This window comes from Elgaria multicarinata, chromosome 8 (genome assembly GCF_023053635.1).
Source record: "Elgaria multicarinata webbii isolate HBS135686 ecotype San Diego chromosome 8, rElgMul1.1.pri, whole genome shotgun sequence".
NCBI lineage: Eukaryota > Metazoa > Chordata > Lepidosauria > Squamata > Anguidae > Elgaria > Elgaria multicarinata.
In genome coordinates, this window is record NC_086178.1 from 84,477,914 (window position 1) to 84,496,477 (window position 18,564).

Consider the following 18,564-nt stretch of genomic DNA (forward strand, 5'->3'; position numbering starts at 1 on the left):
AACACCATAGCCATAGGAATTAAGGCAGGTGGCTACCAGGAGGAGGGCCTTCTCTGCTGTGGAATAAGCTCCCTAAGGAGTTTCACCTGGCACCTACACTATATTCTTTCAGATGTCAGGTGAAGACCTTTTTATTCTCTCAGCATTTTAACAGGCTATAAATTTAATTTTAACTTTGCTGTTTTAAATTTGTATTTCTGCACTGCTGCTGATTTTATCCTGGTTGTGCTTTTATATTGTATTTTATATCATGTTTTTATACTGTTTGTTTTATACTTTAAATTATTTTAATTTTTGGCAAACGCCCAGGGAGCTTCAGCTATTGGGCAGTATAGAAATGCAATAAATAAATAAATATAAATAGCCAGGAAAACATCAATCGACAGACAATCAGAGGTCATGGAAAAGGGGCCAGAGAAAGGGGGCGTGGCCATTTGGGGAAACCCGAAGGACCAGGTTGGGATCCAAGAAGGACCAAATTTGGCCTACGGTCCTGAGGTTGCCCATCTCTGCTCTAAATAGACAGGACATACTAGAACACCAGATATTTAACTGAAGTCAAAATCAAGTGTTACTAACATTAGTTACACACAATGGGCGCCATCTCTCAGTCGCGTTCCCAACTTACACTTTGATTCGACCCTTCACTCAAGTTGCTCAAGGTGGCGCCACTGGTTCTCTAACTCTGTGAGCCAGGTCAGGCTGGAGAGTCCAGTCCCTTGTTGTTCTCTCTGGAGGTGGGAGCAGGAGCGGCGCCATGCCTCCCCACATCACCCTGCTGGCTCCGCCCCGACAACCACATGATTAGCTGGCCATCTGAAAAGTGGGCCTGGATGTGTGCAGCAGCTGTGCAACGCCTTAGCCCACCACACTGGTTCTCACCTTGTTGACTCTCCTGTGCTTTTCCTGACATATATATGTACTTAGGGGCTTGTTCAGACAACACACTAAGCCGTTGTTAGGCCGCTAATCCTTTTGCAGCAAGCGATGAGTGAATTTGTTTAACCTGTGTTTATGCAGCCACCATGGTTAGGAATGGTTCACACGACACCCTAAGCTGTAACGTTTTGCTCAAAACACTTAACGACCATGTTTAGTGTGTTGTCTGAACAGGGCCATTGCATGTTGAATCTACCTCAGCGTCTTCAGTCTACCTCAGCCATATCATAAAGTGGGCTGCCACACAGACTTATCAATCTGTTCAACATCTGCATTCTGCTTCTTAGGCCTTCTGGGTCACTTGTCAGAACGAAAGACCTTTCTAGTTTTCCCCTTCCCTGGTCTAGGACATGTGATCCTCTAGATGCTGATGACTTCAACATTCATCATTGGCTATGCTAGCTAAGGCTGATGGGAACTGCAGTCCAACATCTGGAGGGCCACACATTCCCTACCCAGGGATAATCTCTCATAGGTGGGTTTTTATGGTGCTTTCATTACTGTTTTGGTAGGATTTTTAAAACGTTTGTTGGGACACATGACTTGGAGCAAATTTTCCCATCCTCTCCTCCACTTGAAGCCTCCCATACACTCCCCACCCCCTGCCCAAGACCTGCTCCAGAGGGTTCCGTAACCCTCCAGAGCAGATCTGTTGGGCAGGCAAAGGGAAAGGGGTAATTCAGCCATCTCCCTTCCATTGGTGGAACAGTACCACTGGATAAAACCCAGTATTTTAAAATTACTAGGCAGTTTTGAATAGGATTTATCATAGGAAGGTGGAGTCCAAATGCGCAAAACAAGCCAAACTAGTCTTACCTTCAAGCATTCTGGAACATAACTATTCATCTGGCATACCTGATATTTTTCTTTTCCAATGATGATGTCATCATCTTCATATTCCACCTGGCTTGGGGACTCTTCTGTCACCTCAGGCTCACTCTTCTTTGCAAGGGTGTTTTCAGCCATGCCGTTTACCTCATGCACCCTACTGCTGACTTCTATCAGCTCCTCTTCTTCTTCCATTACATCTTCCAGTGTCCTCTCCAAAAACATAGTGGCTCTTTTGATGGGTAAACACACATCTTCAGTGATGGTTTCAGATTCTGCTTTGACAGACAACTGGTCAAGTGACTCTTCTTGAGGAGAATTGGAAGAATCTAGGACTATGACCTAATTAGGAAAGAAGTCAACAACACATTCAAAGCTGCAGTTGTAATAGTCATTGCAGCTGCTTAAGAGACCTTCCTGCCAAATAAAATTCTAATTTTAAATGATTCCTACTACACATACAAGAAAATTCTACAAAATCCCCATTTTCTCTGAGTACAAACTAAGATTGCTCTATATAATGGATTTATTATGTCAGTGTTCGTTACCTTGCAGTGTTATGAAACGCTGCATTTTTCTGATGTGTGAAATGTAGGGAACCTTTCAGTCAGAAGACCGAAATCAATTTCAGAGAAGCTGTTGAGGTCTGCATTCCAGGGTGGACAGAACCAAAGTCCAAACAGGCGGGAACAAAAATGCCAGCCTATTTTAGCTTAAAGCACTTACTGCCCTTAACTAGGCATTAGGAGAGGCATTTTAACCTTTTAGAACGGGGAAGAAACAGCACAAAAGCTGGTAAGCCACCAAATAATTGGTGACTGGGAGAAAGGGGTGTGCCCCCCTGGGAACCCCGAAGGTCCAGAATTGGCCCATAGGCTTGAGGTTAGAAATGGAAATAGAAATAATTTTTGGCACTGTTTCTACAAGAGAAACGCAGAAGCTCCCAGCAATGCATCTGACTGGCGTGGTGGTCAAAAGAGAACTGAGGAGATTGGCGGGAACCCAGGGACATGCGCAGTGGATGGTGGGGGAGGGGTTCCAACCAAAACGTTCCTTCAGCTTTGGAAGTTTCCCGACATGAGCTCCGCTCAGGCACAGAGCCCATACGTGTGATGCACAGAGACCACGATGAAGAACCGTATTCATGGAAAACACACTCACACCCGCATGAATTGTTAGCAACTGACAATATAGAGCTGCAACTAATTTGTAATAAAATGGCCAGCGTGGTGAAGTGGTTAGAGTCTTGGACTGGGACTCAGGAGATCCGAGTTCTAGTCCCCACTCGGCCATGAAGCTCACTGGAAGACTTTGGGATAATCACCACCTCTCAGCCTAACCTACATCACAGGGTAGTTGTGAGGATAAAATGGAGAAGAGGGTGACCATGTAAGCTGCCTTGGGTTCCTTACAAGAGGGAATGTAGAAGTAAATAAAATAAATATAAATCAACTAAAAGGTGCGAAGGACATAGAAAGTTAGGAGACTGTTAACTTGGACACCTATTTATAAACTCTGTAGAAAACACAGGCTGCAAATATGCCAAATATGTAGAGAATCATTTGTTAATATTAGTATTACTCGCGTTAACTGTAATCTTTTGAGATTATAGGGGAGGCAGATCAACACCTTTTATTAATGTGTTTGTTTTATATAGGAAGGTGGACTATTAGGTTGTTTACTTCTAAAGTTCCTTTGGTTGCTCATATTTATGCAAAGCCTTCAAGTTTCATTTCATGTACACTTGATTGAAGTTGTACACTTCTCTGCTCTTTGTTTATCTGTTTACAGAAAATAAAAGAGGGCCTTCTCGGGGGCTGCCTCTAGAATGTGGAACTCCCTGTTGTGGGAGGGAAAGTTTATTCCATCTCTCCTGTCCTTCAACTGGTATTTATTACAAAGAAGTATTTGTTATCTTGCAGTATTATGAAACAACAAGTGGGCCTTTGGCATGTAAGTGAATAATAATAAAATTATTTCTTACCCGCCTCTCCCTTTGGAGCTGCAGGGTTGGATGCTGTCTTATTCATGTTTTAAATGTTTTAATATTGTAGCTTGTTTACTTATTGTTTTATTTTTTGTATATCTCTATTTGTTTTAACTGTACGTTTTAATTTGTAAAGCCACCTTGAGTCCCAGTTTTGGGGAAAAGGTGGAATATTAATCACCATTATCATCTGTTATTGTAGTGTTTAAATTGTGTTCTAGTGCATTTGTTTTATTCAAGTTTTGTCTACGATTGTAAGCTGTCCTGAGTGCCATTTTTCTTGGTAGAAAAGCAGGGTATGCTTAAGGTAAACAAATAAATATAAGCTTAATTTGTATAAGCAGAAGCCAAGGATGCTTTTTCATATATCAGTTCTCGTAAATGGGAGGCTAATTTCTCTCTCCCCGCCATATCCCATGATGTTACTATCACTTCTGTGGATTAGTCCTATCATTAGCCACTAATTTCCATCTGCCCCCATTCAACCCCCTTATAATACCTGCAAGAAGGCAAGTGTGAATCTTTTCCGAAGCCATACATATTTTTCTCAAGCATCAGAAGCATTCCAAGAGCAATTAAGAATTTAAGACAAAAGAGGCAAAAATCCATCTGACCATACTACTAATATCCCAAGACCCAGACTGCTATCCTCTGCATCCTTATTTATGAATAAACCCAATGGAGCTTTGGCAGAATTTACTTCCAAGTGAAAACGTACATGGCTCCATGCGGCACACTCCAAATTCCTAACTGGACCACTTGCGGAGCTGCAAGGGCAAAGGCCAGAGACTTGGCCCGTCGCCATTTGCAAGTCTGTAGCTTTTAGGTGACCTGATGACTACAGAATCGTTATTTTGTTCCCAGCTAGTAGAACATTTGAACACACTTACTTGTTGAGCAATTGCTGAGAACCTGAGCACATTGAGGGTTTCGTCATACGCAGAGGCACTCTGGCTAACGTTGACGATCATACACACCTTCCCTTTCCCACTGAAGAAACCTTGAAAGAAGTGAGTTAGCTTACTTTCGCGGAAGGGGATGTGTTGCTGCAGCCTAGGATGGAATAAACCCAAACATGTTATTGGTTGCAGTGCGTTTCCAAACAGATAACTTTGTTAGTAACAGTTGCTAATTTTTAGAGCCAAAATGGCTGCAGGCCGTTTATGGGTATGGGCTTCGGGTTTGTTCAGGTTTCCTGCTTGCCAGCCACATGCCTCACTGTGGAACAAGTGTTTGAAAGAAAACCATACATCCGCAAAGACATGGGGACATGGCAGGGAACCACACCGATTGCTGCCCCTCCCTGCATGCCTCCCATGTGTTTATGGACACGGCTCTCCCTTTCAAAGCACACCAGGAACAAGTTTATTAAATGTATTAAATGCCTTATCTAGCTGGGTGGTTTTTTTACAATTTTAAAGAATTATTATATCGCAATAAAATCAAACATAAAACTAATAAATGTGCCAACTCAGCATAAAATATAGTATCAGGTATAAGATTAAAACCACACTGCAAGGACTAAAATAATAAAACACTAAAGGCACAATCCTATAGACGCTTAGACATTGGGAGTGCTATAACATTCAGCATTCCCCAGCCAGCTTGCTTGCTTGGGAATGCTGGAAATTGTAGGCCTTTTCTCTCTCTAAACAGCCATAGGATTGCAGTCTAAAACATTTAAAAATACTTCACTTGATAAAATACTTTACAAGCTGTGGATACACAGTAAGCTTGGAGTGGCCTTTTATTATTAAATTAGACATTTACTATTCAAGTCTTTTGACTTGCTTCAAGAAAATTTAGAGAGCGTAACCCTCTTATAAAACAAACAAAAAGGATTTTAAGCACATCATAAATATTATGGCCATGTCATTTATTATACTTTTGATATGAATTTCAAAAAGAAAAAGGCCGCATATTATTTTGGCATGTAAACAACATTGCTGATTTTAATAACTGGTCAAGAGTCTTGCAACCACAGGCTAGCTTAAGGATATGCCTGGCCTAAAAACTGAAAGACTGGTGTTTCACAGAAGAGGAACACTTATTGAAAGAAAGACTGTTGAGAAGCTTAAGACAACATCTGGAAGAAGAAGGCAACTTCTGGTCCTTTGCAGGATTCCAGCCTTTTGTGTTCTTTCTGTTTGTTATGATTCCCATCCCATCCCACAGGGATAGTGAGGTAACAGGGGACCGACTCCTGAGAGTAAGCGTTCCATTGAGGAAGGGGAAGTGCACAATTTGATATTTTACATTTTAAAAAGTGAGAGTCCTATCAAATAGCTAAGCTACCAAAAAGTCAGCAACGGTCTCCACCAAAAGCATGCATACCTCCTCCCCCCACTTAGTATTTTCTTACTCTGTTACTAAGGCCAAGCTGGAAGGGAGATAAGATTCCCCTGGTAAGAAGCTAAAGGCTCCTCCAGAACCTACTTTGATTGCTGGCTGGTCTTCAGGGCATTGATGCATTTGCCTAGAATGAGCAACGAAGTGTTAATATTCCCACTCTCTTTTAGCCTCTCTCCTTCGTTGTGGGTTCTGGTACAACGCTCTGAACCAGCGAGGTCACAGAGAAATAATCTGGAGGTAGAGAAAAAGTCACACATGTATACAGCAGGAAGTTCAGGTTGCTCCACATTCAGATGTTGAAAAAACTAGGATGATTTGTTTCAACAGCAAGGTCACTCACTCATTGACTTGCATTACGCTTGTTGTTCCAGGATCAATTTTTAGCATCTTCACAGTGAATATGCTGTGGCTGGAAAGAGAAAACAAAAGGAAGTCAGACAGTTCTAAAAACACACACAACCTTTTAAAGAAGGTGAATCGTTGAGATACTGCTACCGTTTCCAAATATGCTGTGTCCATTTTGGCTCTAGCAAATCCTCAAGGCGTTTAAGATCTATTTATGCTGACTGAAGATGTGTAGCCATGCACACACTCCCCTAACACCTGAAATTTAATATACTTCAATTTCTTTTATTACATTTCTGTATTACAGCAGGCATGGGAAATGTGGGGCTGCAACTCCCATCATCCCCAACTACAGGCTATGCTGGCTAGGGCTGGTGGTAGTTGCATTCCAATCCGGAGGGGCCCATGTTCTCCACCCCTGTATTTCAGGCTTCTTCAGTGCCCCACTCAAAAGCGTTCCACATGAAAAGCCACACTGTGTTTGGATGCCATGTTACACACTTAGCAATATGTGAATGAATCTAGCTTCCCTCTGGGCTTTGCACACTCCATTTCTCCTTTCCCGCATAGCAGAGTTCAGAATCTCTCTCTTCTGATTAGTCAAAGCTTACAGTGCCATCCAGACCCAGAACTGCAATGAACCTGAACTGTGTTTCATTTAGGCAAGCCAGCTGTAGTAAAACTATATAGCTTAAAGTTGGCTTGTTTTAAACTAACCATGATTACGACAAACCGTAGTTGGCTTGTTCAAATAACACAGCAAGCTGTGACTAATCAGAAGTGGAAGCATTCAAACTACTCTGCTTGGCCACACCAGAGGAGGAGGGCTAGGCTTGCTCATATCCAGTAAACCATAGTTTGGCACGTCTTCTGAATGAAGCCACTGGTTCCCCATGGAATTTATGTCATTATCTGTTCATCATTAATGATTGTTGAAAACATCACAGAAGCTCCACATTAGAAGCCCCAAAAGCACAGTACAGCCTTTTAAACAAGATCAGAACATTAGAGTAGTTATTTCAAGAAGCACACATGAAGCTTTACTTTGGAAAGCTTCTCCAATGCAAATTTAAAAAGAAAAGAAACCATGACACTAGTCCACATTGAATACATCCCGCTTATTACCTCCTACTGGAGTTGGCATTCAGTTTTGTCGAAGCGAACCTCTGATGCTTCAACCCTAGCTTCATGAGTTTAAAAGCTTCTTTGGAATTTGAAATGTGAATCCATTGTAGATCTTTAAGAAATAACGATTACTTTATTAATTATTGAACACACAAAAATAGCATTACGTATAAATGTAATTAAGAAAGTGATGGAAATAGGAGTGAGAATTAAAAGCACTTTTTCTGGAATTAAGGAGGGATTTCCAGGCAGCCTGGTTAGGCACCCCGTGATGTCACAAGGATATAATCTCAAGGTAACATCCACCGCCCACTACCCTTGCTTTCCTTGTTCAAAGCAGAAAGTTTGTGTGACTAGGACTTGCTCCTTATTACAATGGAGGGAGAGATTTCTGAGGGAAAGCAGAAGGGAGAAAGGGGCCCTGGGCTTGTTTCTTTGCCCAGCAAGACAATCTACATATTATGTATTAACCCTGCCACATAATACATCTAAATCTGCACAAACTGTCTTTATGGTCTTATCTTCAAAAAGCAGATTGAGTGAAACTTAAAATGCAATTTTGAGCTTCAGTAAAGGAAAAACAAACAGCTGGTCACTGTTTTTCCTAGATGGCAGATTGTTTTTTAGAAGAAAGTGTATAATCAGCGTGTAACCCTATGCAGGTTTAGACAAAAAAAAATCTCCTACAACTCCAACATTCCCCCAAACTTTGGGTTCAATCCTATATATTTTTAGACAAAAAAAGGCCTACAATTTGCAGCATGCCCCAGCCAACCATGCTTTCTTCTGTCTAAGCATGCATAGAATTGCACCCTTCGTTTCTTAAATACCCATGACAATGAAGTATGGTGGTTTTACCCAGATTTAAAAGACTCACGATGTGTTAAAACTATAATGAAACAAAACTTGACCTATAGGCATACATAAGAAAGGCCCAAGCAAGGGAAGATACTGAAAATCATTACCTACCTCATATTATAATCATTTTTCAAATATTTATAATATCTTTTACAGTAGAGCCCTATGCATGTCTATTCAGAAGTAATTCCCATTGAGTTCATGTGGTCTTATCCCCAGGTAAGTGTATATAGGATTATAGCCTTGCTGTCGCTAATGTTTCATGCCTTTCACATTTTACATTCTTAATCCTGTACACTATATATCGGAGTGGGCAGACTTCTGGCTTGTGGGATCTACTCAGTGTTTTTGCCAGAACTCCAAGATCCACCAATCAGAGCCAGGTACAAAAATGTCCCAGAAACCTTGCACTGGAAAGCCTCTTGTGTATGTACTCTTTCAAATATGTACATACACAACCCCCCCCCCCACAAAAATCAGTTTATGTTGAGTTCTTAACTGACCCAAAATAGCTGTTTTAAATGGATATTAACTAATCTGTTTTTATGCTTTTTATGGTTTTACATTTTGCATATCGGTTTTAATCTTCAGTGTTTTAATCTTTGTAAACCGCCCAGAGAGCTTCAGCTATGGGACAGTATATAAATGTAAATAATAATAACAATATCCGAGTTAACTACAGATCAGGGATTTGAAATTTTGTTGTTTATTCGTTCAGTCGCTTCCAACTCTTCGTGACTTCATGGACCAGCCCACGCCAGAGCTTTTTGTCGGCTGTCGCCACCCCCAGCTTCCCCAAGGTCAAGTCTGTCACCTCCAGAATATCATCCATCCATCTTGCCCTTGGTCGGCCCCTCTTCCTTTTGCCTTCCACTTTCCCTAGCATCAGCCTCTTCTCCAGGTTATCCTGTCTTCTCATTATGTGGCCAAAGTACTTCAGTTTGAATGCAAACCTCTAAAACCAGCAGCAAGGCCTGGTCAAGGCAACCAATTAATTTTCATATTTTACAGAAGAGAGAAACATTGAAGCCGATAAGAAATAAGTACAAGGCCAGCCATTGCAGGGAGGGGTGTGTGGGGTGGGGGAGGGGGGAATTGCAATTTTACTTACTATTATTTACATTACTGACAGTCAGGAAATCCTTGCTGATCTATTGCAAATCATCCAGAAATCTACCAGAAGATCCAGATTTGTCTCACATCTCCTATAAATTGCAGTACTACTCTGTACTTTTGGACTCATTAATAATTTAAATACACAAACACACATATAATTGCCTTGCCTAACCCTAATCCAAGAAGTATTCATTGGGATGGGGCGAGTAGGCAGGGCAATGCTTTCCCCTCCCATCCCAAGGATAAATTGCATTGGTAGTCCAAGGAAGACCGCTTCCTGTTGAATAAGCCGGGCATTTTAAGGCTACTAAAACTGTGGTCACCAATTACTAAGATGTCCGTTACCTTTAACATACGAACAGCCTTTTATGTCCTGGGCCAGGCGCAGCACCTTCCTTCTCTTATCGCTGGATATTGGGAGCAACAGGTCATAAATGTACTCGTTGTAAATTTCACAAAACGAAACCCAGATGGAGAATTTTGCATCTCTCTCCTCATCCAGGCTGGACTGTTCCGCTTCTTTTACCGGTTCCTTCGAATCTGGCAGAACACCGGAATTGGTGAGACCCATCCAACAACGCAACGTAAAACAGCATTGTCCAGCAGCATTTTTTGCTGTGGATGATCTAAGAGAGAGCCTGCTTTTGAAGACTACTTCACATGGAATTTATGCAGCCTGACATTTTACTCTTTCAAATATGCAACTTACCTTCAGAGTTATCATCAGTTCTGCTGCGATTCCCGTTAATGTCACTTGGGTAATCTATCTGGAAATTGAGAAGAACAAACTTGGGTAATCTATCAAGAATTTTAAGATGCTGTGACTGTTATTTTATTGGTTTTATATGCTCTTTTAACTAATTTTATGTATTATATTGTATTTGGTGTTGTTCCCTGCCTCAATCCAGAGGGAAAGGCGTGTAATAAATATTATTATTAGGGAATTGAGAAGAACAAACTATCACAAATATTTGTATTATAGCATGAGAAAAATTGTGTGTTAATGGAGAGGTGCACAACCTTTTTGACCTTGAGGGCTACATTCTCGCTCGCTCGCACGCACTCCTAGAGCTTCCCTTGCTTATCTCCAATCTCTCATCAAAAATTGTTGATAAGGGACAGGCAGTGGCAAATTGGTCGATATTGGCGGGTTCTGGCAGGCCGCCGGAAATGGCTTGGTGGTCTGCATGCAGCCTGCGGAGCACACTTTTTACCCCCAGCTATACATGGAAAACTACTACAATATTGCCACTTATGTGGCAACTGTAGTACGTTTTCCGGGAGTAGCTGTGTCAGTCTGCTGCAGGAACTGAACAAAGCCATTGTTCCCTTGAAAGGTTTTGATGAAGAAGCTCTCACAGGCCAGAATCCACTTTGTTAGCTGCATAAAGTGATCTCCTTAGTAAAATGAAAAATACTAACTTTCAGAAGGCAGTGGAAAAGCATTTCAACCTCTAGGACATACTGTTGCAAAGCTTAGTGTTACCATCGTTTATCAACAATAACAATGGATGCTCTATTAGGAGGCTACCAAATTATAATTCGTTAACGAATCTGACACTCTGGATCTTCACTTCAGGCAGTGGAGTGTTTTCTCTCACTGTTGAAAGATGTTGTCCCACAATAGGCATGCATGCTATTGTGTTGTGGTAGACATGACTACCAAAGGCCATACTATGCTAGACATGATTTCCAATTAAGACTGGAGCACACCCAGTCAGATTGGTATATTTTTGTGCCCTTTGCATAATGCTATGACCCATTTACAGCTGTTCCTTGCACTTCTTGGCCCAGAATTATTTTTTCCTCCTCCTCTCAGTGCCCCTGATAAAATGAGCTTCCGGCTCATGCCACAAGAAAGACTTGGTGGCATGCTACAGTGGTTTTGACAACTTGTGATGACATCCTTTTGCTGGTCATTCGACATTTCAAAACAAATAACTGGAAGAAAGCAGCAACAGCCCAGATGGACATTAGGATAGGAGCAGCCAGAGCGGTCCTGCTTCCCTTCTCTGCACAATTAACGGCCACATAGCAGGATGAAGAGGGGCAGGACACACCTGCCTGTCGCTTTATAAAATGGCTTTGATAATTACATAATTTTCTAGTTCACTGGTTGCCAATATGGGTTTTATGGTGTCATTGCATTTATTACATTTCTATACCATTCAATAGCCAAATTTTCCGGGCAGTTTACAAAGATTAAAACCTTAAAAATACTTAGCATAAAAACGGTTTATATACAGCCATATAAAAAAGATAGTACATACACATATATAATTATGCTGGGGTCCCTAACGCAGCACCCGCAGGGACCTCAAACAGCAACCACAAAGCTATCCACTCCCTGGCCTCTTCAAAAAAAATTGGGTGGTTTTTTTAAAAAAATTCTCCTCTCCACTCTCTCTCTCTCTCAGCCTCTAACTTCACTATCTCTCTCCCCACACCACCTCTTTTGACTAGCCAGACCCCCACAGCACCCATTACATGACTAGCTACATCCTCTATGGGAGTTATTTTTTTGGGGGGGTGCCCAGTTTCTCAAATTCCCAAATGTACCTACAGGTCTAAAAAGATCGGGGAACCCTCATCTAAGCAATTTTAATCAATGAAAAGAAAATCCAGGACCTGATTAAAACCTTATTATACGCTGACAAATGCCTGAGACTAGAAGAAGGTCTTAAACTGTTTGTTTTTAATTGCCATCTATGTTATTATTAGAACTAAAAGTGGGGAAGCATTTATTTAGACATCAAGCATAATGGAAGATATTTTCTATTGTCTAAATTATCCCAGATTTGGCAAAATTGATTCATTTTCACAAACGGCAGAAGAGCCTTAAGGACAAGCCCAGCAGATTCCCTGCCATCCCCTGGAGAATGAAGTTATTTTAAAGTACATTATAGGCCACATTTTTCCAGTATGCTCAAGGTAGCTTAAAAACATTACTAGTTACACATTTTTCATTGCCACAGTTTGCCTTTAGTATCAAAGAATATAGTATCAAATTGAAGAATTGTATTGCCCTTTTAAAGACACAAAAGGGTGTGTTGCCTGACTCACATGTAAAACATTTAGCCAGGATTTAGCGTTACAGGCATGAGCAAGAGTGTGCCTGTGCGAATCACTGTGCTCAAGCATTTCCCCCCTCTTCTCCCCCACATGCAGCCAGGCTCAAGAAGTGGAAGATGGTGATAGCCTGAAATTATGGCCACTAATTTGGATAGCATTAAGAGGAGATCGGGCAAATTCATGAAGGACAAGGCTAATAACGGGCACTAATCATTATGGCTATGTATTACCTCCCATATCACAGACTGCACATGCTTTTGTACGCCAGCTGCTGGGAATGCAAGTGGGAAGGTGCTATTGTGGTCATGCACTGCTTGTGGGCATTTGAGCATCTGGTTGTCCATTGTACAAGCAGAATGGGAGACTAGATCCAGCAGGAAACCTCTTGCGTTCAGATCCCCTCTCCAGATTCCCCTCCCGCAAGACGCCTCTGTAAACTATTTTGAGCGTCTTTAGGAAGAGCAGTTAATACATTTTAACAAACAAGTTGCCACACCTCTTTCACGAGACGAAGGAGCGAGTTTTTGGTCGACATTTCTTCTCTTATTTCTTCTTTAGTCAGCTTTCGGTGGTCTCGGCATCGATGCGGTTTGAGATTCATCTCTGGATACAGTTTACTTTGAATGCGTTTAAACAATAGATCCAATGCCCTAGGGAGAATTCCACTATCTTCTTCGGTGCCTGTTATGGAGAACACAAGACATAGCAGGACTTTGAAGAAACAAAAAGTCAGTTTATTTGGATGTTAAGCCTCACTGTACAATAGGGTTACTCCCAGGTAGGCATGCAGAGGGTTACTGCCTTTGTTGATCACGATAAGGCTCCTATCAGGAGTATTTTGTAATTCCAAGCCATTTGCTAATACTGGACATTTATCCAACTCATATTACTTATTTTTTTAACTTGTAAATGTACAAGTCACCTTTTGACCTCAATATGGGCCCAAATGTGACTTACAGCTAAAACCTGTGACAAATGAAATCTTCAACACTTTCAGCTTACAACAGCGGAAGTCATAATATGCAGATGTGATGCATGGGCAGCAGTGGTGTGTAAAGAAAGTTTTGCATTTCACAAAATTAATTAGCAACATAAATAATCTGCATAATACCAGTCAAAATGGGCAATCTGAAAAGTTGTAATTAACTTTTCCCAGGTGATTATCCCTAGGTAGTATATACAGTGACTGGGGCATGTGAAAAGTTCAGTGCCCATCCCGTCTTTAGTCACAAGTGAAGTGCATACTGTTCAATATTTATGCCTTCCGCCATGTACAAGTATACCAATAAAACAGTTTCCAAGATTGGCATTGATATAATATTGAAACCACATTGTGTCCTTCATTGTTCTCCCAACTGCCCATCAAATATTTCAGTTCAAAAGCTTTTGGCTATTTTGGGAAAGTTTGATGTAATTTATGAGATGTAAAGAATGTCATACTTCTTTAGTTTGCTTTTTAAAAAAGTGTCAAGCAGACATGTTAAATCAGGGTCCCGTAAATGCATTGCTCCTGAAACAATTTTTAGAAAGCTTTTAAAAACAATGTGGGTTTTTTTGGTAACAAATTAAATATTTTGTGTGTTCTGTGCTGTTATATCAAATGTGAATTGTGTAGAAACTGTTTAACATTTTAAAGTGATAGATGAAAAGCCACGCTTGATCTCTGTCAGCTGCTGGGCGGTATAGAAATGCAATAAATAAATAAAACCAAGATTTTTGTGAATGTGCAATTTCTGTGGTGCCACTTTATTCTGGGAATGACATGGGATACGTTACCTGCTGATGTATGATCAAGCTAAATACAAAAATCCCGTATCATAAAATCCTTAAAACTAGAACAAATCTGTCACAATATAATCCCAGCCAAAAAAAAATCTGAAGAATTAGTCACTGTAGCAGACAGAGCACAAACAACATATGCAGATAACGTGCAACTGAAGTTAACGTTTTTCCAGAGAATCATGGAAGTTCAGCCATACCTTGGTATGTGTATGTTTTCCCGGCATTTGTAACACCGTAGGTAAATACGAGGCGACTATGTCCCTTTATGAAGTCTATCACTGGCTGCTTCACGGTACCTTCGAAAAGCTCTTCTTGTGTTGTTTTGGAGCCAAATACCTAACAAATTAACAAGGAGAACTTGTGCAGCCTAAGATAATTGTCCATGACTTCAATCATTAAAAGTCTTCATTTACATAAGCTTTTCCAATTATATAAACATTTCATTAGTCATGTATATTTGCATATTATGGGATAAAAGTCAGCCTTTAAAAAAAGAAAATTGACTTACCTGTGAAAAAGTAAATTTCTGCACCAATTGCGCCAAGTTTTTTTCACTAAGCCGAAACATCTTGGAACTCTTGGGGGCTTTTACTACAATGCTTGTTGGATCAAGAACAGAAACGCACTCCTGTAAATAAGTGAGGGGGGGGGAAACCCTTTTAACTGAGCAGATGGCAAACCTTTAATGAAGTTTTTTGCCTTTACAATTTTCTCATTTTTAATTAAGTCGTACCTGAAATTCACTCTCTTTTTCAGTCTGCATAAATGGTCTAATACGTAGGCAAACATGAATACGTCCTTTGGATTCCAAGCTCTCTCTCTAAAAACAATTTTAAAAAAATGAGGGGAAAAACTCTCCAAGAAGAATTTTCATGAGCCTTGGACTAACAATTTTATAAAGAGATGTTAATCTCAAAAAGACACTCCCCCACACACACACACTCATCCAGTCAAACCATTTCTCCTAGCTATCTCTTTCTCACATGTGGACAGGTTAGCACTTCACTTGTCACAAGAAAGACAGGCAACTTCTTCAGTACAAACAGCCCCATTGACATGTGGGCCATTCCAATTAGTGCCTTCTTGCCTTAATTCTTTGTCTCCTATGCCTTCTTTCTCAAGCCTCATACTCCGCTTACCTTTGCTTCAGGTTTGTCTTCAGTCTATTCCCCATTCTGCATTCACACTCTTTGCCTCTGAGCTCCCTGCCCTCAGTTTCCCTGCCACTCAAGACCTCTTTGCAGTCTTCATGCATCCCCATTGCAATGTTTTCATCCTAGCCAAAATGACAATCTTCCCTTCCCTCACAGAAACTGGGAAGCCACTTAATTCCATGAGCAATTGAGCATTCCAAAGCCATAACACTCACCACAGCCACACTACTGTCAGAGAGGCCATGTCCACAAGTGCAATACAACTGAGTGATATCTTAGGACAGGAATGAGCAAGCTCTGGCCCTCCAGATGTTTTGGTCTCGAATGCCCATCATCCCTCACCAATGGCTATGCTGACTAGGGCTGATGGAAGTTGAAAGCGCAAGCATCTAGATTGCCACAACTTGCCCACACCTGTTTTAGGAGATTAACAGTGCAATCCTATACATGTCTACTATGGAGGAACTAATACTGAGTTAATGGGACTTAGTCCCAGCCAGTCATATTGAATATCCTTTTGGATAAAACACAGTTAAAATTATAATTAAAAAGCCTAACAGAACTGTCTAATTATGACTCATATCTTAATATGTTTAAGATGTATAGAAGTAAACACACAAAGATGCAGCCATATGCCACTATTTATGACAAGCCCAAATAACATACAGAGAGATCAACACTCTACCCTCCTCTCCACAACTGAACCAGATTTTGAAGAAGAAATGAAGTCGCAGGTGTTTGGGTCGCTTACCTGGCTTATATCAGAGATTGCTGAAAAGTCACCATAGAGATCTTTCTTAATGTCACTAGCATCCACAAGGCCAGTTCTTGGGGACAGCTCAACAGAAGAAAGAAAGGATGGCCTGGGAATTCCTGGCTTATCCAAATTTGCCTCCATCCTATTAAAGATGGGCGGGGGGAGAGAGATCATTGCTTTGTTGTCAAAACAAATTGTAGTTTTGACAACTACAAAATTTGGTCACATAAACATATGTCAGATCAGATGCTGTACTTCCTGTAATGTATCCTTTACCTCTTAGCTCGAACTTCCCTTGAACACTGTAAGACATGAGAGCATAGCAAAGGAACGAGGAAAGCTGTGAGTTAGACCAGAAGGTTTACAAGTATGTTCCACAGAACTCTGATGCTCCTCAGAAGTTTCAGGAATTCCTTAGTGAGAAAATCAGCAATGCTGTTCAAATTCTCTGTAAAACCGCTTGCCCATCAGTACCAATCTTGCACGATAATGTGCAGACACAGTATTCCCTGCTGCATGTTGAAAGCAAGGTCCAATAAAGGAGGGATGGGCAACTTATGGCCCTTCAGATGTTACAGCTTTGCTAAGACTGAAAGAAGCTGTAGGCCAAAACATCTGGAGGACAAGTTGCCCACCCCAAACCTATAGACTTGGGCAACATGTCATGTCGATCAAGTGCATGCCCAAGAATACTCACCCCTCCCCAAATCCTCTGCAATGCATCGAGGCTGTGCAACTGTGAACGTGAAGAGGCAGCCAGTAATGCTACTAATGTAGAGATTGCCATCATGGTTATATGAAGTTCAAATAAAAAAATACAATTGGCATGAACACTCTGGGTATATGATTGCCAGAGAAGTCCTACAACTATAAGCTGGCACAAAAAAATTCCAGACAGATAGGCATTGGAAGTATTTTTTTCCAAGACTAACTTAAAACATAAAGAACAATAATTTCTCCTCACTGTTCAGCTATACATTGCATTTAGAACATCACTTTGCAAGTTTGGTGAATTCTCTCATTGTTGGTTACGGAATGCTGGGAATTGTAGGACATTTTTCTGTCTGTACATGCATAGGATGGCGACCTAAATCCTGTTTCCCCCAATGAACTATAACATTTTCACTAATCATCTAAAAAACACATCACTACAAAGACCAATGAAGCTCTGGGGTGGGGCATTATGATATAGCCACCACCACCAGGCTGAAAACAGTACGCTAACCTGAGCATATGTGCCTTAAAACGTAGTGATATTTACTGCTAAGTAAACACTGAGGGCTGGGCTTATAGAGATTTACTACCAACTAAATAGGCACACAATGTGCAGATTGGGAGAATCCTATACACACACTTACCTGGAAATAAACCCCATTGAAGACCATGGGTTTTACTTCCAAGTACGAAAATACAGTTTTTCAGGTAACACCTAGCAAGAAATTATACACTATAGCCAAGGGTTCAGTACTGAGATTCAAAACAGATTTGTTCAAAATGACAACATATTATTCAAAAACATCCATGAAGACATATAGACAGAAAATACTAAAACAAATGACAGTACTTGCCCATAAGGAAACTATACATGTCCATACATAAGCATAGGTTAGTACTTGCCCATAGAAAACCACATCTGCTCATAGGGAAACATCTATTAAAAAGACACCATCACAAGTTACTACAAGTTTACTAGCAACTCAGGCAGGATCTACACTACTGCTTTATAATGGTTTATAACAGTAGTGACAACTGTTTAGGCCCAGGACATACTACATATACCGTTTTCAAAACGTTTTCAAAGTGTTATATCCTCCTTGGTATAGATCTGGCCTCAGACGTGGATTGATAAGGCACAATGCCACTTCAACTTCCAGTTTGAGAGCATAGGATTGAATTCCAGATCCTTAAATGCAAGAACCCAACAGATTTTTTTGTGGGGGGAGGGACATCAGGAAAAACTTCCTGTTTGAGCAGTACAATGGAATCAGTTACCTAGGTAGGTCGTGGGCTCTCCCACACTAGAGGCATTCAGGCATTCAAGAAGCAGCTGGACAGCCATCTCTCAGGTATGCTTTAATGTGGATTCCTGCATAGAGCAGGGGGTTGGACTCGATGGCCTTATAGGCCCCTTCCAACTCAACTAGTCTATGATTCTATGAACTCCTATTATCTTTCACCATTGGCTATGCTGGCTAGGGCTGATGGAATTTGTAGTCCAAAAGGCTGGCTGGAGGGCAGCACGTTGCCTA

General features: G+C 41.0%; 1 protein-coding gene across 1 annotated transcript in view; it reads right to left on the reverse strand.

Moving 5' to 3' along the window:
- KIF20B (kinesin family member 20B) overlaps positions 1 to 16,456 on the reverse strand; it is a 56,261-nt gene extending 39,805 nt beyond the window's left edge. The window contains exons 1-12 of the mRNA XM_063131621.1: positions 16,310 to 16,456; positions 15,138 to 15,224; positions 14,913 to 15,032; positions 14,602 to 14,740; positions 13,119 to 13,303; positions 10,260 to 10,317; positions 9,896 to 10,090; positions 7,577 to 7,688; positions 6,447 to 6,515; positions 6,191 to 6,337; positions 4,645 to 4,807; positions 1,795 to 2,109 (exon numbers count right to left, since the gene is read on the reverse strand). Of these exons, the coding sequence (XP_062987691.1) occupies positions 1,795 to 2,109; positions 4,645 to 4,807; positions 6,191 to 6,337; positions 6,447 to 6,515; positions 7,577 to 7,688; positions 9,896 to 10,090; positions 10,260 to 10,317; positions 13,119 to 13,303; positions 14,602 to 14,740; positions 14,913 to 15,032; positions 15,138 to 15,224; positions 16,310 to 16,456 (1,737 nt within the window). The remainder of the gene's footprint in view (positions 1 to 1,794; positions 2,110 to 4,644; positions 4,808 to 6,190; positions 6,338 to 6,446; positions 6,516 to 7,576; positions 7,689 to 9,895; positions 10,091 to 10,259; positions 10,318 to 13,118; positions 13,304 to 14,601; positions 14,741 to 14,912; positions 15,033 to 15,137; positions 15,225 to 16,309) is intronic.
- Positions 16,457 to 18,564: the final 2,108 nt, after the last annotated feature.